This window comes from Eleginops maclovinus, chromosome 4 (assembly GCF_036324505.1).
Source record: "Eleginops maclovinus isolate JMC-PN-2008 ecotype Puerto Natales chromosome 4, JC_Emac_rtc_rv5, whole genome shotgun sequence".
NCBI classification, from domain to species: Eukaryota; Metazoa; Chordata; class Actinopteri; order Perciformes; family Eleginopidae; genus Eleginops; species Eleginops maclovinus.
Window position 1 is genome coordinate 1,965,857 of NC_086352.1, and position 24,347 is coordinate 1,990,203.

The 24,347-nt window shown below is 45.2% G+C and overlaps 2 protein-coding genes and 1 long non-coding RNA gene across 3 annotated transcripts in view; 1 reads left to right on the forward strand and 2 right to left on the reverse strand.

Annotated features, from left to right (window-relative positions):
• Positions 1 to 9,136, forward strand: part of LOC134862804 (uncharacterized) — a 148,424-nt gene extending 139,288 nt beyond the window's left edge. The window contains exon 3 of the long non-coding RNA XR_010165553.1: positions 9,094 to 9,136. This is a non-coding gene — a long non-coding RNA (uncharacterized LOC134862804). The remainder of the gene's footprint in view (positions 1 to 9,093) is intronic.
• On the reverse strand, positions 1,976 to 4,402 carry LOC134862794 (dynein axonemal light chain 4). The gene is made up of 4 exons (XM_063880892.1): positions 4,288 to 4,402; positions 3,803 to 3,882; positions 3,319 to 3,402; positions 1,976 to 2,911 (listed from the first exon to the last, which is right to left on the reverse strand). Exons 2-4 carry the CDS (start codon positions 3,872 to 3,874, stop codon positions 2,747 to 2,749), a joined length of 321 nt encoding a protein of 106 aa, XP_063736962.1. The 5' UTR covers positions 3,875 to 3,882; positions 4,288 to 4,402; the 3' UTR covers positions 1,976 to 2,746.
• On the reverse strand, positions 9,022 to 23,500 carry nptxrb (neuronal pentraxin receptor b). Its single transcript, XM_063880799.1, has 6 exons — positions 22,984 to 23,500; positions 21,093 to 21,407; positions 18,286 to 18,631; positions 16,867 to 17,108; positions 14,878 to 15,057; positions 9,022 to 10,759 (listed from the first exon to the last, which is right to left on the reverse strand). The coding sequence occupies exons 1-6, from the start codon at positions 23,353 to 23,355 to the stop codon at positions 10,526 to 10,528; spliced, it is 1,689 nt and encodes a 562-aa protein (XP_063736869.1). The 5' UTR covers positions 23,356 to 23,500; the 3' UTR covers positions 9,022 to 10,525.
• Between the last annotated feature and the right edge of the window lie 847 nt (positions 23,501 to 24,347).

A 24,347-nucleotide genomic window follows, 5' to 3' on the forward strand; every position in this document is an offset into this window, starting at 1 on the left:
CCCTGGTTTCCAGCTGTGTGCGTCTCTCTTTAGTGTCCCCTGGTCTCCAGCTGTGTGCGTCTCTCTTTAGTGTCCCCTGGTCTCCAGCTGTGTGCGTCTCTCTTTAGTGTCCCCTGGTCTCCAGCTGTGTGCGTCTCTCTTTAGTGTTCCCTGGTCTCCAGCTGTGTGCGTCTCTCTTTAGTGTCCCCTGGTCTCCAGCTGTGTGCGTCTCTCTTTAGTGTCCCCTGGTCTCCAGCTGTGTGCTTCTCTCTTTAGTGTCCCCTGGTTCCAGCTGTGTGCGTCTCTCTTTAGTGTCCCCTGGTCTCCAGCTGTGTGCTTCTCTCTTTAGTGTCCCCTGGTCTCCAGCTGTGTGCGTCTGTCTTTAGTGTCCCCTGGTCTCCAGCTGTGTGCGTCTGTCTTTAGTGTCCCCTGGTCTCCAGCTGTGTGCGTCTCTCTTTAGTGTCCCCATGTCTCCAGCTGTGTGCGTCTCTCTTTAGTGTCCCCTGGTCTCCAGCTGTGTGCGTCTCTCTTTAGTGTCCCCTGGTCTCCAGCTGTGTGCGTCTCTCTTTAGTGTCCCCATGTCTCCAGCTGTGTGCGTCTCTCTTTAGTGTCCCCTGGTCTCCAGCTGTGTGCGTCTCTCTTTAGTGTCCCCTGGTCTCCAGCTGTGTGCGTCTCTCTTTAGTGTCCCCTGGTCTCCAGCTGTGTGCGTCTCTCTTTAGTGTCCCCTGGTCTCCAGCTGTGTGCGTCTCTCTTTAGTGTCCCCTGGTCTCCGTTGTGTTGGAGCTTCTTGCAGCGTTTGGTTTCTGCAGCTTTTAGTAAACTGCTCATGTTTCCTCTGCTGAATGTTCTCTAGATGCTGCATGAGTTGAAGAGCTGCTGCAGATGTTTCTGCAGGAGTTCTGATTTGAGTTTCTATATCTGCATCCTTCCTGAAGCTGCAGTTCCTCCTGATGGAAGTGTTTGCACCTGTCGGCCTCCGTACAGAACAGATCTTCTCTGTGGGCTCGGTGTGTGTTTAACCCCGGGGCGACAGACGGATTACTGTCAGCGATTGATTCTGCAGGAAGACGTGTTTAATCAGAGGTGTTGGAGACAGACAGGGAGAGCTGTTTCATTATAATGATTCATATTATTATGAGTGCAGTGTGTCCTCATCCAGGGTCACAGTGTTGGCTGCAGTGTGTGTTATAGATCAATCCTGACACACACTCAGGTCAGGATGACTCAGCAGGTCAGAGTGCAATGCGGACACTGCAGTGTTTAATACTTCCACACTATATGTCATGCTCGGTTATGATCCTCACATTACAATATGTATTTGGATTTCCATATATCCTGCACTTGTGTTTTAAATCCAAGTGTGTTCATTTATTGGTATTTATATTTACTTTTGATTCCCAAATGTAATTTACCTTTTGATTATTTTTCTTATTTAACCAGAAAAGCAATTTATGCAAAAGCTTGAAAATGGCTTAATTCATCAAATGCTCATTTAGATTTATTATTACTATAGTGTCATTTGATTATAGATCCTAAAACCTTCAGTACCAGTATTAAGATTTAATCTGTGGACTTTTACTCTGATATAAACTTTCATCACATTACAGATCTTTATTCAAAGCAACCGTATCAAATCCACGGGTCACTTCTGATACATGTGGAAAGTGAATCTAAATGTAAAATATTAGTTGACTGGTCCTGCTCAGACGCTTATCAGAGAATAAAATGATGTATTTCCGTATAATTTGAATTCTGTTTTTATGCAATAACCCTCGATATGATTTGGCAAAGAGGAAAACACTTGTGATTTTATAAAACAGTGAAAATAAAAACTGCGCATGATTAATTTAACCTGAAATGTAAGTATAACCCACAAACAGATAATAATTATAATAATTATAATTATTATTATTATGCTTTCTATTCAGAGAGCCTTTCTAGAAACTATGCATAAAGTGCCTAAAACCAAATTCATAAAACCAACACGAGAGAGAAGTAAAATAAAGTTGACTTCTCCCACAGACGTCAGAGTTTATTGTACAATCAGGTGAGTCCACACGGTCCGTCAGAGGAACGTTAACAATCACACAGTGAGTCCCCCCCTGCAGCGGGGGGGGGGGTTACAGGGTCAAACCAGGGTTAGTGTCAGTCAGTCTGGATCTGCAGAGTCCACCGCTCTGCTCTGTAAAAACAAGTCGCATCAAAATATGTACACATAAAAAATATTACAAACTGTATTGAAACACTAGTGCTGTTGGAGGGTGGGGGGGGGGTGTGTGCCGCGGACAGTTTACAAACTGTGGAGGAAGGTGCAGATGAAATGTTATCTTAAAAAAAACAGTGTGTGTCCAGCACACACACACACACACACACACACACACACACACACACACACACACACACACACACACACACACACACACACACACACACACACACACACACACACACACACACACACACACACACACACACACACACACACACACACACACACACACACACACACACACACTCCCTGAAGAGGACTGAGCAGGACAGTGGAGACCCTGCTGGAGGGACAGGTGGACACATGCAGCTCAGAGTCCTGTGGCTTCAGAGACGGACGGAGGAACAAAGAGGAGCGGCACAAACACGCGCTATGCCTTTTTAATTCCTTCAGACTGTGCCCCCGCCTCCCAAACAAGCTCTCCAGACGGCGGGTTATTATGGGCTGGTGTGTAGCGTCGTCCGGCCAGTGTCAGAGGGGGGTGGGGGGTGGGAGGTGCTACGAGCACTTCCACACACACACAGCCAGACTCCCCCCGAAGAACATGTAGAGCAGGTTCTTCACCTCGTGGGTCACCTCGAAGCCGAAACCCTCCCCAATCACAACGTGCCACGAGCTGCCGAACTTCTTATCCATCGACTCTTTGATCATCTTCGCTGCACTCTGGAAGCACAGGGACAAACAACAACAAGTAAATAGGAGGACCCTGAAGTCAGGGAGTCACACCTGAAGCTACGCTGGTTTCCTCCTCCAGTTTAACGGCGGCCTCCCCGGAGTTACTCGGCTAAATGCAGCGCTCAGACTGACATCCAGCCCTTAGGCCAATACCTCCTTAATATTATCACTACTACTGGCTGCTACTTCTTAGTTAGACTATTTAATACTGTTATATTCATCTGTAAATAACTGGACATGATATACTCTATATATCACGGTCACTTCACATGGTACTGTCAGACTGCTGCTGCCACGTATCGTCACTACATTACGTTTCACACAGACGCTTTTATCCAAAGCCACTTCCATACACTCAACCAGACTCAACCACAGCCAGCAGAGCTCACACTCACTTCATTGTTGGTGGCAAACTTCTCGCAGGCCGTCACACAGAGCTCCATCGTCTCTACTCGCATTTCCTCTGGCATGTCTGTGTGCTGAGGACAAAACACACAGAGAGGGTCACACTCATTCACAGCTGAGACACACACAGGAAACACCCTGAGCAGCAGAGAGACGGGTTCAGACGAGCTCCTGTCGGACATCATACACCTACCGTAGATCCATCATAGTACAGGACCCGAGTACATGTACTTTACACATGTACACGACCCGAGTACTTCTACTTTACACAAGTACAAGACCCGAGTACTTGTACTTTACACATGTACACGAGTACTTCTACTTTACTCAAGCACAAAACCTGAGTACTTCTACTTTTACTCAGGTACTTCTCCCACCTCTGGTTGTTGTGTGTTCATGTTGTCATGGCATTAGGGTCGATGTGTGTGTGTGTGTGTGTGTGTGTGTGTGTGTGTGTGTGTGTGTGTGTGTTACCCTGATGAGAGGGAAGCTGTGCAGCCTCTTGTAGTCGGCCTCCTCTTTCTTTGCCTCTCCAGTCCCTGCCATTCCGACTCCTGCAAGAACACACACATTTGTACACGTTAAAACACATTTCTACACGATAGCCACCACAAACCGACCCTGCTAGCTTGATATGAAACCATGTAGCTAACAACCCTGTAGCCTGACCCGGTTCACTTAGCTCTGTATCACTGAGCAAAGACAGCCAGCTACGACACGTACCGTTATGAAACAGTTCACACATATTTATATGATAACAGCCGGTAACGGTTTGTTTTTAGCGGTTAGCTGCTGTTGCTAATTAGCTTAGCTTGTTTGATAGCACACTGTTTTCTACCCTCAGAAATCCACTTTTTTCTGGAGTACAGTCGTATTATCACGAGTCAAACCGTGTTGTTACGGGAAGTCAAATGCAGCGAGCCATAGAGGAGGATTTTGATGAGATGAGAGTTACTTACGAGGCGTTTCTCCTCCGAAAACTTCCCCTGTTTCTGTTCGGTTGTTAAGGAGACATTAAACACAGGAGGTCTCGCCTACTACCGCACAGCTTAATTCCCATTGGTTCAAAAGATGTCCCTACGACGCAAGCCCCGCCTACTACCACATAGCTTCCTTCATATTGGTTCAGAGACGGTCAATCAACTGACAGACTGTCAGTTGGCCAATTTCTCAGTTGTGATAAAAGTAAAAGTAATTTATTTATAAACAACAACAACAACAACAACAACAACAACAACAATCGAGGTATGGCATTGTTTAGAATTCTATATAATAAGGTTATACTATAAAACTCTCGTGCTCTCTCGTCTACATTTTTAATTTGAAGGTGTGTGTGTGTGTGTGTGTGTGTGTGTGTGTGTGTGTGTGTGTGTGTGTGTGTGTGTGTGTGTATGTGCGTGTGTGTGTGTATGTGTGTGTGTGTATGTGTGTGTGTGTGTGTGTGTGTGTGTGTGTGTGTGTATGTGTGTGTGTGTGTGTGTGTGTGTGTGTGTATGTGTGTGTGTGTGTGTGTGTGTGTGTGTGTGTATGTGTGTGTGTGAAACCTAATTTTATCCTTCAAAATCAGCCATCTTATTCCATCTGACCCACATTCAGCTGACCCCCCCCCACACACACACACACACACACTCCCCACAGCTCTGAATGTGATTCTCAGTGAGAGTTAGTCTGTTAATCTGTGTTGTGCATTTTGTCTCGCTAAAACCTTGACGAACATCTGGATTCAGTTTGTTTCTTCAACTAAGATTATAGCCTAGGTTATCACACACACACACACACACACACACACACACACACACACACACACACACACACACACACACACACACACACACACACACACACACACACACACACACACACACACACACACACACGACAGTCTCTCTCCTTCCTTATCTCTCTGAGGAAGAGGTAAGACACTACACACAGGTCCCAGGCCACAATCAGAGCATGCATTGAGCAGCAGGTATCTTCCAGGTGTATCATCTGAAGAGAACACATGCAGTCATTAGTTTAGATTTCTCTGCATCAGATCTTTATGAAGCATTAATGATATGACAAAGCCAATGCAATGGCCCTAATGACAGATGAGCTTGTTGATGCAAACTAAGTTCAATGTATTGAAATATATAAGGACCAAGGTTATCCAGAAAGTTCCTAAGAAGACGTCTCAAAGTACACGCCATGTGTGCAATCTCTCAAACAGGACATTGTCATTCTGTACTCTAGGAGTAACGCTGGCGCCTTAAAAGGTCAAGTGACAGTAACCTACACATCTGTAGCATGTTCAGAGGCAGGCTAAGGTATATAGATTGGAATGTGCGTGTGTGTGTGTGTGTGTGTGTGTGTGTGTGTGTGTGTGTGTGTGTGTGTGTGTGTGTGTGTGTGTGTGTTCAAGGCGGGAAGTCTCCCTTTATAACCAGTAGGATTCTTCCATCCATTGCGTGTTTGACTGCTGGGAGCAGCGTGCTGTTTTCACAGTATTCTGGTTGTTACGTAACAATATAATACTGAACCTCATCCATTTCTGTGTCCGTGTCTGAATGAGTTTCTACTGATTCATGTTGTGAGTGGTTAAGGTTTCGGATCCACAACAAGCCCTGTACGCATATTTAGAATAACAGGTTTTTAGAAAACTGCTGATAAGTGTTTGGTGAATGCATTTTAGGCTGCAGGAACTTATTTTCCCCCGACCCTTAAGAATAGTTTGACTAACATCTGGGACTTTTTTTTTCTCCAAGGACAGAAATGTTCTTTAGCGGATGCACACCTTTTCCATTTCTCTTTCAGCCTTGTTTGGTGAGGATTTGGACGTGAGGTGTGTGTGGGATACATGCAAGCCTGTAAGATGAGGTGGAAAATATATTTACTCAACTACTATTACAATTCTGAGGGACTTTACTGAGTATTTCCATTTTATATTACTGTGTACTTCTACTCCACTACTACATGTATTTAATCCCTGTAGTTGCTAGGCAGATTAGGATGAATGATGGTAAATATAATCTCCCTTAAATCAGACTGTAGTTCACCTGCAGTACATCCAGCAGCTACCCTGCAGTATACAAAGCCATTCAAACTAGCTGCACCTTTACCAGCTCTGAGAACACTTTAATGATCAATCATTATAAAACATATCAGAGATATTATTCTGAAATGGACCAATCAGACAATGACTACTTTTACTGTCACTACTTTAAGTACATTTAGAGGAGAGTACTTTCTACTTTCACTGGAGGAACATTTAGAATACTTTCACTGTGACAGAGTATTCCTACACTCTGGTACTTCTACTTTACTCAAGTACAAGACCTGAGTACTTCTACTTTACTCAAGTACAAGACCTGAGTACTTCTACTTTACTCAAGTACAAGATCAGAGTACTTCTACTTTACTCAAGTACAAGATCTGAGTACTTCTACTTTACTCAAGTACAAGACCTGAGTACTTCTACTTTACTCAAGTACAAGACATGAGTACTTCTACTTTACTCAAGTACAAGATCTGAGTACTTCTACTTTACTCAAGTACAAGACCTGAGTACTTCTACTTTACTCAGGTACAAGATCTGAGTACTTCTACTTTACTCAAGTACAAGACCTGAGTACTTCTACTTTACTCAGGTACAAGATCTGAGTACTTCTACTTTACTCAAGTACAAGACCTGAGTACTTCTACTTTACTCAAGTACAAGATCTGAGTACTTCTACTTTTACTCAAGTACAAGATCGTACAAGACCTGAGTACTTCTACTTTACTCAAGTACAAGACCTGAGTACTTCTACTTTACTCAAGTACAAGACCTGAGTACTTCTACTTTACTCAAGTACAAGATCTGAGTACTTCTACTTTACTCAAGTACAAGATCTGAGTACTTCTACTTTACTCAAGTACAAGACCTGAGTACTTCTACTTTTCTCAAGTACAAGACCTGAGTACTTCTACTTTTACTGAAGTACCAGACCTGAGTACTTCTACTTTTACTCAAGTACAAGATCTGAGTACTTCTACTTTACTCAAGTACAAGACCTGAGTACTTCTACTTTACTCAAGTACAAGATCTGAGTACTTCTACTTTTACTCAAGTACAAGACCTGAGTACTTCTACTTTACTCAAGTACAAGACCTGAGTACTTCTACTTTACTCAAGTACAAGACCTGAGTACTTCTACTTTACTCAAGTACAAGACCTGAGTACTTCTACTTTACTCAAGTACCAGACCTGAGTACTTCTACTTTACTCAAGTACAAGACCTGAGTACTTCTACTTTACTCAAGTACAAGATCAGAGTACTTCTACTTTACTGAAGTACCAGACCTGAGTACTTGTACTGCTCTGCCGGTGAGGAAGCGTTATTCATGAACTGGTATTTGTGTTTCCTCTGCAGGCACAGTTATCCGTGTTCTCGGATGGTTTGGAGTTTAGTCTTCGGTGAATGCGTTAGAGATCAGGCTGCAGGGAAACCTGAAATGTGTTCTTGAACCTGAGAGTAGTTTGTCAAAAAGCTTTTGTGTGAGCTTTTAACCGCACCTCGACTTTTCTACAAGCTCCATCCTCAACGCTTGAATTCTGAACCCGACTTTGTCCAGCCGTGTTCAGTGGAGAGAGAAAACACTCAGAGACTTTACAGACAAAGAGCTGAACAGAGACTGTCAGAGAAAGAGGAAGGGTGGAGGAATTTTCAGAGAAAGTGCACAAAGGAGGAGGAGGAGGAGGAGGAGGAGGAGGAGGAGGAGGAGGAGGAGGAGGAGGAAGACTTTGAGGAAAGCATTCATCCTGAGAGGGAAGTATGTGAGTGGTAGATGTACAAAGTGAAACACCAGAATCTAGGGAGGATTGCTCGGAGAGAATATGTGTTACTAAGAACCTTTACTTCATATATTGAGTCGTACTTGAGACACTTAGAGAAATACTGTACCGTTTAAAACAGTCCTCCTACATCTTAGAGGCCCCATTCCTCTCCAACCTATAGGTGTTAGTGCATGTAAATGGTCTGCAAAGGCTAATATCCCGGTGTTCCCTCCAGAACGTTTTCTCATTGAACATTAAAGGGGTGAGTTTGTTGACAGAAAATGAACATTTTTGAATCATTTTACCGTAGTTTTTCAGTGGAAGGTGCAGCTTGTAATTTTAAGATGTGTTGCTCTTCCTTTTGGTCATTTAAACGTATTTTTATAAATGTTTCTTCAATGAGTTGATAATACTTTAAAAATAGTTATAAATAAGTACATGTTCCTGAATATATCATGTAAGGATTAAGCCAGCAGTGTAGTATGAGTACAGCGAGCGTGTTCAGCAGGGGAGGAGGAAAATGTCGAGGTGTGTGTGTGTGTGTGTGTGTGTGTGTGTGTGTGTGTGTGTGTGTTGGGTCTCGTAAGGATTTCCATAATTTTATCCTGCTGTAGCGAGATGTAATTAATGTGAATCTATCATTCAACAGCAGAGGAACAGAAAGACCCTGTCTGCTAACGAGCTGAGACAGAAATAACTGATTCACCGACTCATTAACTCTCTGATTCACTGATTGACACTTACAGGTTAGAAAGTGCGCTCTGGATTTATCAGCACACACACACACACACACACACACACACACAGCATTTCCAAACGTTTCTCCGATGTGATTTTTTGGGGGGGAATTAAGAGTCCAGGGATGTTGTCATAACCATTTTATTTTTAATCCACCGATTTCACAATATCATAGAAGATCCAAATAAAGACAAGCGCAACATCCAGAAGCAGACAGAAAAAGAAGAAGAAGAAGAAGAAGAAGAAGAAGAGGAAGAAGAAGAAGAAGAAGAAGAAGAAGAAGAAGAAGAAGAAGAAGAAGAAGAAGAAGAAGAAGAAGAAGAACACATAAATGAAACAGTATAGTTATTTCCGAGCCCAGGCACTTGACACTGCAGACGGATCAGCTGTGGGCAGAGTCTTGAGGTAATGAGTCTTACTTTAGAGACACAGTGTTGACCTGGACGCTCGTTCACTGTGGTTAACATTAATTCCACCGTGTCTTTCTTCCACTTGTAATGAACTCCAGAGATGAAGCACAGAGTGTTTTATTCAGAGCTTCTGTCTCAAGTTGAGCTTGATAAAAGCAGACTGGCACAGAGCAGAACAACATGACACGTCACACATTAATAAGACCGCGGTTTAACCAGACCATGGACGCAGAAAAACTGAACGGTACACAGACGCCACTCAGCGGGATCAGAGCGACTGAAACTCTTTACAACCATCACATCAAATGCCGTTCACTTAGCAGGGCTGCTGGCACACACCGAGGAAAGATACTATACAGAAGAGATGTCTGTGTAATCGTGACGTGAAGACTTACTCGTCACGTAGATTTAGTCATTTTGGATAGACTCAAAAAACTAAACTTTTTGCCACATTTCTGAAGTGCTTATTCCATTAGTCAAAGCCTTCGTTTCTCAACCCTCACGTCACTAACGACTTAGTGGTCTCGTAACTTCCGTACTTTATGAACGCCATTTCCGTAGTTTTTAAGCGTCTTTCCTGGCTATTTTTAACCCCAACTACGACTGGTGGTCACGTGACTTCTGTATTTAAGTGACATCACCTTCGTAGTTTTTTTGCCAGTCAAAACGTTTCTGGATTATTGGTGAGTATTCTTTGGGAGTTTTTTTAAAAGCCACTCTGGCAGAAATTCTTCCCCAACGGGAGTTTATGCGTCACGAAACGTTTTTTATTATCGTGGATTTTTTGGCATGTAATTTATTTGTGACCAATTTGTCCAAAAGGCGTTGGGTTTTTCTAGCCTTCAGTAAACTCTGGATTATCAGACACTGCTTTCATAGATATTTCAATCAACGTTCTCTTGACCGAAAACAACTCAATGGTTTCCAGTAAAGACGGAAGTTCATTTTGAAAAGACTTTATGCACGTGATGAGCGGAGAACAACAACGGATAACTTTTCATAAGATATCATACATTGATATATTTAATAAATTAAGAGTTGATCCAAACCCAGGAGAGCCGTCCGCCTGAATAACCGTCGAGGTTATTTGATCTACTTTCAGCCGAGACTCGACGCTTCCACAGGAGTCCAGTTCATGCCAGAAGTGCTTCCTCTCATGCATCTCCACTAAGGTGAGCGTGGACACGACACTAAAAACAAAACAGATACGACGGGTCCCTCGCTCAGTCCAGCAGGAAGCCCCCCCCCCCCCCCTCACTGTTTGGGGCTGGATCTCTGGGCGTGGCAGGGGTCCAGGGACTCCTTGGTGGCACCGCCGTAAACGTCCACGTCCAGGTCGGTCCAGGGGGCGATATTCCCCAGCGCCGAAGAGCTGCACTCGGACAGGGCGGCGACCTCGGCCGGCTTCAGGACCCGGTCCCACAGGTTGAACTGGGACAGCTCCCCCACCAGAGCCTGGGAGGCGTCAAAGTGCCCCCCCAACGTGTCCTGGAATGGGAGAAAAAACAAATGAATGCTGGGATTAATCGGGGTTGAAAGGTTCCTGAGTGAAAGGATGTGGAAGAAACTAAGGGCCAGACCCTACTGCAGCTGCTCTGCTGCTGCTGCTGCTGTTGTTGCTACTCCTGCTGCTGCTACTGCTGCTGCTGCTGCTAATGTGTTCACCTTGCTGCTGCTGCTCCTGCTGCTCCTGCTGCTGCTACTGCTGCTGCTGCTGCTACTACTGCTACTACTGCTGCTGCTGCTGCTGCTACTATTGCTACTACTGCTGCTGCTGCTGCTACTACTACTACTACTACTACTGCTACTACTGCTGCTGCTGCTGCTGCTACTATTGCTACTACTACTGCTGCTGCTGCTGCTGCTCCTGCTGCTCCTGCTGCTACTGCTGCTGCTCCTGCTGCTGCTGCTGCTCCTGCTGCTACTACTGCTGCTGCTGCTACTATTGCAACTACTGCTGCTGCTGCTGCTGCTGCTCCTGCTGCTACTACTGCTGCTGCTGCTACTATTGCTACTACTGCTGCTGCTGCTGCTGCTCCTGCTACTACTACTACTACTACTACTACTACTACTGCTACTACTGCTGCTGCTGCTGCTGCTCCTGCTACTACTACTACTACTACTACTACTGCTACTACTGCTGCTGCTGCTGCTGCTGCTACTACTACTACTACTACTACTACTGCTACTACTGCTGCTGCTGCTCCTGCTACTACTACTACTACTACTGCTACTACTGCTACTGCTGCTGCTGCTGCTACTACTACTACTACTACTACTGCTACTACTGCTACTGCTGCTGCTGCTGCTACTACTACTACTACTACTACTGCTACTACTGCTGCTGCTGCTGCTGCTGCTACTATTGCTACTACTACTGCTGCTGCTGCTGCTGCTCCTGCTGCTCCTGATGCTACTGCTGCTGCTCCTGCTGCTGCTGCTGCTCCTGCTGCTACTACTGCTGCTGCTGCTGCTGCTCCTGCTGCTGCTGCTGCTCCTGCTGCTACTACTGCTGCTGCTGCTACTACTGCTACTATTGCTACTACTGCTGCTGCTGCTGCTGCTCCTGCTGCTGCTGCTGCTCCTGCTGCTGCTGCTGCTCCTGCTGCTACTACTGCTGCTGCTGCTACTATTGCTACTACTGCTGCTGCTGCTGCTGCTGCTGCTGCTGCTGCTGCTCCTGCTGCTGCTGCTGCTCCTGCTGCTACTACTGCTGCTGCTGCTACTATTGCTACTACTGCTGCTGCTGCTGCTGCTGCTGCTGCTGCTGCTGCTACTGCTCATCACTCCATGTTCTATGTTAATATGTGGAGTGATGAGGCCCGAGCCTAGACGCCAAACTGAAACTATAAACTGTTTCTAATAAACACGTTAATGAAACACGTGAGCTGTCTGACTGAAATATCGTAACGCAATACTATAGTATCGTGGCTTAAGTATCGTATTGTGGGAACCCTGGTGATTCCCATCCCTATCCTTTACCAAACATAAGGAGATGATGCTGTCCCACAATTCCTAGCAGCCGCAACATTTAACGTGATGCAGGGCTAACAACCGATCAAACTCTGCTCCAGCGTTATAGACTAGTTTCCACCAAACCAGGAAATACTTTTCAAGATACTCAACGTTCCCTTCAGCCCGCTGTTGTCCACCTTTCCCCCGTGGTCTCATGTCCATCATCGAGTGAACAGCTAGTCCGCTGACGTATGAAAAGGCCTTTGCAAACTTTGATGTCTGACATTTGGTGGGATCTGTTCTGAAGACTGCCACTGTTCCTCATTATTTTGACACAACTTCCATACTTAAGTTTGGAGTTCTGATTTGGTAGTTATTTAACCTGACGTATTTGTTCACTTAAAATAAGTTGTCTTTTATTGAAGAGGCATTTCTTACTGTTAAGGCTGGTGAGAAGAAGACCTCCTACTTTATGTGGTAGGGAATTCTCTGGAGCATCTTCCTGGTTAGCTTTAATCCGGGTACACTCACAAACACGGGTTTCAGAACAATGGGTTTAACTGAATATATTGGGCTGTATTTTGGCTTCATCTGTTAAAGTGTTTTGTAAATGATCACAAAGTAAACACATCTTGTAGATGTTAGAAGGTATATACCTCTAAGGTATGCTCCAGAATGACACCTTTTGCCTTTATACTGATAGTATATTGAATTGAGAATAAACTAGATCCCTCCTCAGGCGCTGAACAGTAACTACTGCGTTCATCCCTCCTGGTGAGATGAGCAGGGTGAAGAAATGTGTGTTTTCATGATACCCTTAGACAAGCTTCAAAATATGTTTATCCCCCTTCAGAGTGAGAGGACTCTTCCCCATTACATCTGACACAACTGGATCTTGAAACACGTGGCTGCCGCCGGCTGCAGAACCAGCTCCGGCTTGTTCTTTTCACACCGGGGAAAATGTCAGGTTTCATGGTGGTTATGTAACCTGAGTGTCTCACTAATGAGCAGCAGTCAGTCTGTCCATGAGGGGCTAACAGTGCTCTCCTTAAATAGCTCTCCTTTTCATCCGTGTATCATCCATCCTCACATCTATTATTCATGTGCTCATGCATTAAACTGTCTGATGTTGTGATGTCACTCCAGACATCAAGACTGCAAATTTGGACGACTGATTAATCCGTTCATTATCACTTTGATGAATCTGATTAAAAGAAATACTTTTTATTTGCATTAGAAACACTGTCGTCTACTTGCCCTGAATTTAAGCATTTAATGCCAATTCACAAAGCTAACATGTTAGCTATCAGGCTATTGTTTCCAATTCTGTTGATGGACTTAATTTTTCACATGACTGCACGTCACCACCGCTAAGCTAAAGGAGGCTAATGTTGGGCTATAAAGGAACTACAGCACGGTCACATGATTCACGTCACCACCGCTAAGCTAAAGGCGGCTAATGTTGGGCTATAAAGGAACTTCAGCACGGTCACATGACTTCACGTCACCACCGCTAAGCTAAAGGCGGCTAATGTTGGGCTATAAAGGAACTACAGCACGGTCACATGACTTCACCTCACCACCGCTAAGCTAAAGGCGGCTAATGTTGGGCTATAAAGGAACTACAGCACGGTCACATGACTTCAGATCTCCACCGCTAAGCTAAAGGCGGCTAATGTTGGGCTATAAAGGAACTACAGCACGGTCACATGACTTCACATCTCCACCGCTAAGCTGAAGGAGGCTAATGTTGGGCTATAAAGGAACTACAGCACGGTCACATGACTTCACATCTCCACCGCTAAGCTGAAGGAGGCTAATGTTGGGCTATAAAGGAACTACAGCACGGTCACATGACTTCACGTCTCCACCGCTAAGCGAGCAGCGGCTAATGTTGGGCTATAAAGGAACTACAGCACGGTCACATGACTTCAAGTCTCCACCGCTAAGCTGAAGGAGGCTAATGTTGGGCTATAAAGGAACTACAGCACGGTCACATGACTTCACGTCACCACCGCTAAGCTAAAGGCGGCTAATGTTGGGCTATAAAGGAACTACAGCACGGTCACATGACTTCAAGTCTCCACCGCTAAGCTGAAGGAGGCTAATGTTGGGCTATAAAGGAACTACAGCACGGTCACATGACTTCAAGTCTCCACCGCTAAGCTGAAGGAGGCTAATGTTGGGCTATAAAGGAACTACAGCACGGTCACATGACTTCAAGTCTCCACCGCTAAGCTGAAGGAGGCTAATGTTGGGCTATAAAGGAACTACAGCACGGTCACATGACTTCAAGTCTCCACCGCTAAGCTGAAGGAGGCTAATGTTGGGCTATAAAGGAACTACAGCACGGTCACATGACTTCAAGTCTCCACCGCTAAGCTAAAGGAGGCTAATGTTGGGCTATAAAGGAACTACAGCACGGTCACATGACTTCACGTCTCCACCGCTAAGCTGAAGGAGGCTAATACTGGGCGTGATGGCGTTCAGTTGTCTCATTTCGACTCTTGAAACGTTAAACTCTCTTCCGCTCGTGTAAACCACAGAACTTATTTCAGGATAACAACCAAGAATACATTCAGGAAACCATTGACCTCCAGACCAGGGAACAGGAAGTGAAATGTTGACCCGTATCAGGGTTTAGGACTGACCTGCTCCTGGCCCAAGATCAGGACTCCTCCAGGTTTGATTGGATGCCAGGCAGCGAGCCCCTCCCCCCGGCCCTTCATTTTGCCCCCCTGATAGGCCTTCCAGACGCCGTCCCTCAGCGTCCAGCTCACACAGATGTGCTGCCATGCGTCCTGCGTCAGCGTCAGAGGCAGCTGCGCCACCTACAGGCGGGAGGAGGAGCAGCGGTTACAGACTTCAAAGATTATTTAAGTGCATTTACATTCATTATATATCTTATTCAATGATCGTGATCTCAATGTTGAGGCCCAAATAATCAGGTTACTTTTCAAGTGTGTGTAGTCAGAAAGTGGATACAGCTGCCTTAACTGCAGTAACACACACTCTTTTCTGCATTGGGAGCTGTGTGTGTGTGTGTGTGTGTGTGTGTGTGTGTGTGTGTGTGTGTGTGTGTGTGTGTGTGTGTGTGTGTGTGTGTGTGTGTGTGTAACAGGTGAGATTTAGTGCACAGTTTATAAAACAGCAGCTGCAGAAAGCCTCTCTTCAATAAACTCCTGTTTGCTGCGGGACTATAACCCGGAGGATGAGCCTCCCTGCTCTCAGCGCCGTTTAATTCAAGGTTTTCATTTTCAGGTGAAAAGATTTAATCGCAATTTACTTTTGTATTTAGTTTCCTCTCTTTCTCTGGTTTTTAGGGCACAATTTGTTTTTCTGTATCAAGGGAAATAAGCTTCTCCCGGTGCCTCATTAAATGGATATGGTTTTATTCCTGATCTTTTTGTATTGTATTGTAACTTTGCACGAAAGGGGGTTTATGAATAAATAACGTGCAAACCTGAGGCATCCAGAGAAACAAAGCTAAAATCAACTTTTCTTTAGAATCACATTGAATAAACAAATCAAACTTTCATCTGTTGTATTTTAAAGTGGACTGTTTGTCCTTATCATGCAACATGGTATAATTATAATACGGTGGCCGATTGCCAATAACCTTTCCATCAGGAGGAACGTGTTGCAGCTTCAGAGAGGATGTAGGTATAGAAACTCAAACCAGAACTCATGCAGAAACATCTGCAGCAGCTCTTCAACTCATGCAGCATCTAGAGAACATTCAGCAGAGGAAACATGAGCAGTTTACTAAAAGCTGCAGAAACCAAACGCTGCAAGAAGCTCCAACACAACGGAGACCAGGGGACACTAAAGAGAGACGCACACAGCTGGAGACCAGGGGACACTAAAGAGAGACGCACACAGCTGGAGACCAGTGGACACTAAAGAGAGACGCACACAGCTGGAGACCAGGGGACACTAAAGAGAGACGCACACAGCTGGAGACCAGGGGACACTAAAGAGAGACGCACACAGCTGGAGACCAGAGGACACTAAAGAGAGACGCACACAGCTGGAGACCAGGGGACACTCAAGAGAGACGCACACAGCTGGAGACCAGGGGACACTAAAGACAGACGTACACAGCTGGAGACCAGGGGACACTAAAGAGAGACGCACACAGCTGGGACCGGAGCGCTGGGGGACGTTCAGGACCATAAAGCTGTCTCTGTCTCTGTCTCTGTTGTTGTTCTCCTGAAATGTTTTCTGCTCTTATTCTAACGATGTGATCACATGACTGCTTCTGATGTCACTGCAGGTTTGCTGTAAGCTAGCTCGCTAACGTAGCTAACCTAGTCCTTCCAGATATCCTGACACACACACTTCCATTTGAAACAGTTTTTTATTTATCAACTATATTTTTGTCAATTATTCTTTTATTCAAATGATTTTTTTACTTATTTTTTTTTTGTCAAATTTTTTCTCATAATCATTTTTTTCTCCTTTTGTCCCCGAATGTTATTTTTCTGTCTGCAACTTTGTTTTGGCCCGTCATCAACGTGACAAATAACCAGGGGTAAAATATCTGCAGTGACATCAGAAGGAGTCACGTGATCACGTTGTTAAAATAAGAGCAGAAAACATTTCAGGTGAACAACTACAGAGACAGTTGATTTCTTTACCTTGTCGTTGATGAGCAGCTCCACCGGGTTGTGGACTCCCTGCAGCAGCACCAGCTCATTGGGCTGACCCGGCACCGAGTAGGAGAACGGGGTCCCGATGCCTCCCTCTTTGACCTTCAGCCAGACGCAGGCCGTGAAGGCGTACATCTCCGAGATCTCCTTCCTCACCAGGCCGTACATGTAGTTGGTCCTCATCGGGTAGGAGAGGACGAATCCATCCGGGAACGACGGCTCCGTCAGTGCTGGGAGGAGGACATCAAGACTACTTCATGCTCCGGTGAATAAGCAACACTCACAAAAAACAGAAACTATGCACGTTCAAATCTGAAAGTGAGAGTCAGATCAACAAGGGAGCCACGTTTCATAATGAGTTTGTAGGTAAAAGAGGAGACTCTGGAGAGCTAACTTATCGTATGTTTGAGTGTCTTTGGGTAAAAAAGGAAAGATACGTTTCTGAATGTTTAAGGAGATTTAAAATGCAAAGTCAGAACACCATTCACATAATCCATCTTCCCAAACAGGGAAATTGACTGCAGGAGCTGCAGACCTGACACTATTGACTTACATTAAGCAAAAAAAGATTAACTTTAATTTATTTTTAAGCACTAAATATATACATTCAAGCACTTTAAACAGACCTCATCGAAAATGAGTTCCTCCCTACTCAAATACACAATCTCTCACGGGCTTAACGGGATCTGTGGAAGGTAGACACGTCTTAAAGAGGAGAGGAAATCCTGCAGGTAAGACCTGAAGGTGATTCATCTTTAATTGATTTTAATTCTTGCTGCGTTAACCTTGTGTTTTGCTCCTGGCCCTGTTTGACCTTTCCGATCCTTCATCACTAATTAAGGATTTTATTTTAATCTCCAGTTTATTCCCTGCTGCTGAGAGACCCAGTTCTCCCACTGAGCTCATTAACATTTCCTCCAGGTCTCCTGCCACGATATCCACTGTGGAGACGCAGGAGGAATGCCATAAAAATAAAAAGTCTTGAAAGGAATAAGAAAGTAAATATTAAAGACATTTATTTTTCCGTAAATACGTCTTTGTTATTATTACTGGTTGTTACCCTTATTATTTTGTACATGTTCTATGGAATATGGACTTATTTGTATGCCTTAATTTTTCATTACTCTTTTTCCAATTTATTTTGCTGCTCTTTCATTTTGTTTTATGCCTTATAAAAGCGAGTTCAATTATAGAAGTATAACTACTTATAGGGAAATGAAGTGTGATTCAAATGCAAAAGAAATCTGTCTACGTCTGAATCTGAAATATATCATTTTATTTTGATAACTTTATATATTTTTTCCATTCTCCGTTTTTCTTTGAGATGTATTCCTCATGCTCCCAGTGTGCACCAGTTCATCCCCACATCCTCCCTTAACCCCCCCCATGTGTGCCCTCCCCCCTCACTTGTCTCCAGCTCCTGGACCCGGTGTTTGGCCGAGTCGATGCCCTGGTTGATCTTCTCCTGCTGCCCCTCCGTCTCCGTCCTCATGGTCTGACGCTCCTTCTCCAGCAGCTTGATCTGCCTCTCCAGCTCCCCCTCCAGGTCCTCCACCCTCCAGGGGCCCTTTCCCCGCCCGGGGGAGCCCTTCGCTGGGGTCCGGGGGCCGGGGGAGGCGGGACGGCGAGGAAGAGGAGGGGATGAAGCACTGCTGGTGGGAAGGGCGGGGGGTTTGGGGGAGTTAACACCCGGACTGCTACTGCCGCCTGGGAACGAGTCGGTGAGGTTTAAAGCAGCTGGGCCGATCTCCGCCTGCAGGGAGGGGGGGTATGAACAAACTTTATTTATAAGAGGAAGAGTACAGTCTGCTGTGGACCCGGAGATGCTGAGACCCCAGAGTGTGATGATAGAGATGTAGAGTAGGGGTCTGCAGCTCAGAGAAACTGCAGGATGCTAACCTGCAGAGGATTGGCTATTAGCACAATTAGCATAAGTTGTGTTAATTAGCTACGTAACGTAAGCTGCAGCAGAAATAAACAAATACCAGTTATATATGTATGTATGTATGTGTGCTTTTCAGTATTTAATAGATGTGCCATTATACTGCAGTTATTATCTTGGGTTAATTGATCCGGCTGTGATTTGCTTTAATTGATAGTGTGCCAATTAGGCAGCTATTGCACAATACTCTACAGCGCTGATTTGTCCTCTTTAAAGTTAAATTGACTTTATTTCAATTAAAAAAGACTTCTTCAACAAGCTATAATAAATGGTGTTGCATTGGTGGTGATATCAGTATTCAGAGCAGACATTTGGAAAAAAAGAAGAGGAAGAAGAGGAGGAGGAAGGTGTTGAAGCAGCAGGAAAGAGAGAGCTCAGTTACTATAGAGAGCAGCCATTTATAAAACCAACAGAGCTGCTGAGCTCAGGACCGAAGATAAATCCACTGTGTGTGTGTGTGTGTGTGTGTGTGTGTGTGTATGTGTGTGTGTGTGTGTGTGTGTGTGAGTGTGTGTGTGTGTGTGTGTGTGTGTGTGTGTGTGTGTGTGTGTGAGTGTCTGTGTGTGTGTGAGTGTGAGAGCCTGACTCCCCCCCCCCCCCCCCCCCCCCCTCTTTCCTGTCCAGCAGATTCATCTTTTATTTATGTGTTGATGTTGCTGTCGGATGCTGATGTAGAGATGGGGTGGGGGAGGTAGGGAGGGAGGTGTCTGACACCATGGGGGAGGAAGGAAGGAATCAGGGAGGAGGTATTGGGGGGATATTGGGTGGGGTGAGTACCAGCAGGTGGAAAGATTTCCCATGGGGCTGCAGCAGAGACGCCAGGAAGGCCTGAGTCACGAGTTGTCAGCCGAGAGGTGAGAGGATACAAGAGGGAGAGAAGGGGGGAGAGGGAGGGAGTTAGGGGGAGACAGGACACATTTAAAGCCTCTTCAAAGCGTCCCACTGCTGGTATTTGTGGAGGTAAGACACGGGATCATGAGGGGAGGAAGCAGGAGGAGGTTCGATTTTGGAGGAGACGATAAAACCTGAGAAAAAACGACCGAACCTGATCTCTGAGGAGGGAGGGAGGAGCAGAATATAGAGCAGATTGGAAAACAAGTCTCTTCTGTAGGTGAAGCTTTGAAGGACACAAAGAAAACCGGAGACATATCGCCATCATCTGAGATGCAACAGGGAGATCTCTGGGGTTTTTGTGTAGGTCACTGCTGGAAAACCTCTTAGAAAATCTACATTTCACAGAGCACCTCTGGCAGTTTCTCCATGGAGGTCGAGCAGGAGGAGTTGGAAAATGAAGAACTCATAGCAAAGTGGGAACTGGGAGGATTATAGGACTGTTGTAGGAGAAGGTTTTTTGGCCTTTGGTCGATAACTGAACCAGGATAGGATCGACATCAAGATGCTGTAGATCTAGAGCGCAGCAGCGTTTGGAAGAAACAGAACTTATATCCGAGTGGGAAACGGGAGGACACCGTTATTATCACACATCGATTTTACGCAATTCAGTGACCGGATCCCGGCGTTAAAGCGGCATTTCGGATGCACTCTGCCTGCCATCGAAAACCAACGAAGAAGAAGACGACTGCTGCCTCTTTGTAAACAATAAACTCTGAGAGGATTATTTCTTCTCTTCCCAGTGGAGATCAACCGGACATCAGCAGGAAGCATGTTTTCATTGTATATCTGAAGGGCTTTCCCTCTTAAAAATGACCAAAGCTGGAGGAGAGGGTTACTTTTACAGTATTTAAGGACTGGATCCTGGATTTTGGTTGGAAAACTTCATTAAAAACCAACGAAGAAGATTTGGCATCCTTTATCTTTATGGTGATATAAATTCTCCAGTTTTCTTCCCAGTGGAGATCGAAGTGACCTTGAGAGGAATCCTGAGAAGCTTTAAAACATACAGCAGCTGTTCATCATCGTCGGCGCCTCAGTGCAGTGTAATTGCATTTACTCGTTTTATTCTGGAAGCATTTTGTCTTTCAGGTTGTTTAATGTCACATGTATATCGTTGTGTGGTGTGTTTGTAACTTATTTACTCAGTCTGTGTCTCTTTGAGGTCATTTTACATCATGTTTTTCGTATATTTTTCGTATTTTGTATTATCTTTTGGGTCGATCGATTGGGTTTTAGATTTCTCTCATGTGGGTTCGGTGATCTCTCTCCAGACACAGTTTGATTGAGTTTCATGCAAATTCCTAATTTCAGTTTATTCCAAAGCAGCCTGTTGGGGTCGAAATGAGCTACAGCAACAAACAAATAGATCAATAATTACCTCCAGCTTCTCGATGCGGTCCTTCAGGTCCATGATGGCCCGGGCCAGCTCCTCCACAGCCCGGGCCGTCTGCAGCTGAGCGGCAGCCGAGGAGCTCACGTCGTCTCCAGCCATGACACGCCGGTTCCCGCTCCAAACCCCGATGCTCCGCTCCGGAACGTTCCTTTCATCCTCCAGGCCGCTCTCACACTCGCTCAGCTTCCCGGTCAGCTCCCGGATCGTCCTCTGGTCCATGAGGATCTGGTCGTTCTGCTGCAGCACCATCTGCCGGAGTTCCTCCGCCGTGGTGCGCAGGAAGCTCCAGTCCTCCTCGGGCTGGGGGAGAAACGGATAACATGTTAGACACAAAAAAGCTAATGTCAGCTTTAAAGGAACTGCAGCACGGTCACATGACTTAACGTCTCCACCACTAAGCTAAAGGAGGCTAATGTTGGGCTATAAAGGAACTACAGCACAGGTCACATGACTTCACTTCACCACCGCTAAGCTAAAGGCGGCTAATGTTGGGCTATAAAGGAACTACAGCACGGTCACATGACTTCACGTCACCACCGCTAAGCTAAAGGCGGCTAATGTTGGGCTATAAAGGAACTACAACACGGTCACATGACTTCACGTCTCCACCGCTAAGCTAAAGGCGGCTAATGTTGGGCTATAAAGGAACTACAGCACGGTCACATGACTTCACGTCACCACCGCTAAGCTAAAGGCGGCTAATGTTGGGCTATAAAGGAACTACAACACGGTCACATGACTTCACGTCTCCACCGCTAAGCTAAAGGCGGCTAATGTTGGGCTATAAAGGAACTACAGCACGGTCACATGACTTCACGTCACCACCGCTAAGCTAAAGGCGGCTAATGTTGGGCTATAAAGGAACTACAGCACGGTCACATGACTTCACGTCACCACGCTAAGCTAAAGGAGGCTAATGTTGGGCGTGATGACGTTTAGTCGTCTCATTTAGACACTTGTTAGCAACCTGAGTTATTAAATCCACCAGTGGGCTATTTACTGATGTGTTTTATGTCGTAGAACAAATGTTTAAGTCTCTTGTGTTAACCACAGACCTTCAGGATAACTAAAAACACATTCAGGAAGCCATTGACCTCCAGTCCAGCGGACAGGAAGTGCTGAGATGCACTGAAACAACTGAAACGTTGATTGTAATTAAAAGTATTAGGTGAGTTGAAAGTAATAATATTTAGCTGACTTAAATTTAATATCATCGCTTTCAACTCACCTAATACGTTTAATTAAAACCGACGGTTGTTCAGAGCGCTTTAGGTAACAGCGATCATTCAAAGGCTTTATGGCATAAAGGAACAGTGGTGAGTGAGGGGGGTGCTGGTTGCAGGAATAGGCATCTTTATCTTCCACCGTCGGCTTGAATATATTTGACTTTTTATTTCTATTTTGAGATGTTTTGATTTTACATGTGTCGATTTTTGTACTCCTTTTTTTCTAATGATGTGCAATGCCTTGTTTTACCATGCTGCCATGACGAAGAAAATCCACAATTTGGGATCAATAAAGTATATCTTCTCCTATCTGATGAAGTTATTCTAACGTATTTCGAGAAACGAGATGACCTAACCAGGATACAAAGAAAGGAAACTGATTCAATTACATTAACATCAGAAATTAAGTAATCAGATTACTGTTACATTTACACTTATGCATATAAATACAGTACTTACGAAATGTAACTTTTTAGGTTTCTGATTATTTAGTTTTCCAAAGGGATTTTTCAAAATAAAACCAATTAATCAGAAAGAAATAGGTAATCAGATTACTGAAATAATAATGCATATAAATACTTGTACATTTTTAGGTGACTGATGTATTTTTTCGGTTCATGGTCGTTTGTTTTTCGGATTCTGAAACCCACCTGGTCCGCCTGCTGCTGCCGCTTCAGCTCCTTGTTTCCCCCGCACTCCCCCACCGGCACCGGGGTGCAGATCAGCCGGCTGAAGCTGAACTGTTTGGCGGATCCTCCTCCGGTGTCCTCCCCGAGGTGGAGCTGGTTCAGACTGGGAACCTCCAGGCCTCCGAGCCCGTTCTCCCCATGGTAGGCGTCCGATCCGTGCAGCTCCAAAGGCTCCAGGGGCTCCAGAGGATCCAGCAGCGCCTCCGGGCCCAGCGTGCTGTTGTCCCCGGCGAGAGAGGCGTGTTTCCGGGGGTAAACACTGGCGATGATGCAAATCACCGCGCCGAGGAAGGCCAGGGAACCCGCGCCCACCAGAACCAGCACGAACTTCATCCTCTCTGCGGATGGTGGTGGGGGGGGGGGGATTCAGGCGGAGAACTGGAACCAAAATCTAATGTGTTTCAGGACGCAGACTCCCTCAGAGGACCCGTGTGCTGTCTCTCGCGTTTGAAGATGTTTCTGTTCCTGCAGACCCTTCCCTCCCTGCTTCTCTCTCCGCGCGTAACTATGGGGACCAGAGAGGAGGAGCGACGGTCTGAGCATGCGCAGAAGCAGAGGCGAACTAACAAGTGATGGATCGATGCGTGTGTGTGTGTGTGTGTGTGTGTGTGTGTGTGTGTGTGTGTGTGTGTGTGTGTGTGTGTGTGTGTGTGTGTGTGTGTGTGTGCAGCATCTATTTCATATTGCTTGTCTTTAGATGTTTGAAATGATCTCGTTTAAATGAAAGAATCATTATTGCATTTTCACACTGATTTCATTTGGGTGAGGCACTTTAAATTGTGAGAAGCTGCTTATTCCTGAAAACATTACTGATTATGTTTAAATTATTTAAGTATAACATTTACTTTACTCTCTGAGCTTCCCTACAACACACACACACACATCTGCAAAGACACACAATAATAATGTAACATGCAATATGTGCATTGTTCAGGGTGGCAATAATGCATCTGATGGGTGAAATATGAAAGTGAGCAGGAGGAGAAGCAGAGAAACTGCAGGACAGAACAGAGAAAGCGCCAGGACCTCTGCTCTGTTTGTGTGGGAGGAAGATCATGATTCCTCAGAGGAAACTGAAAACCACCACACAAACAGATCTGACCCGACACACAAGTTCAGAAAACATCCTCAGCAAGAAACACTTCCAGGAAGTTTCATCAAGATGTTTCTCCACGTTTAATAAAGACTGAGTGGGTCAATCAGGGAGGGGAACCTGATGAACATCAACACTCCATCTGTGATTTTCATTTACTTTTGAGATACTGTGCCAGTATTCCCTTTTAACAATGCAATGCGTCCCTCTGTAGTTCTTTATTTCATGCACA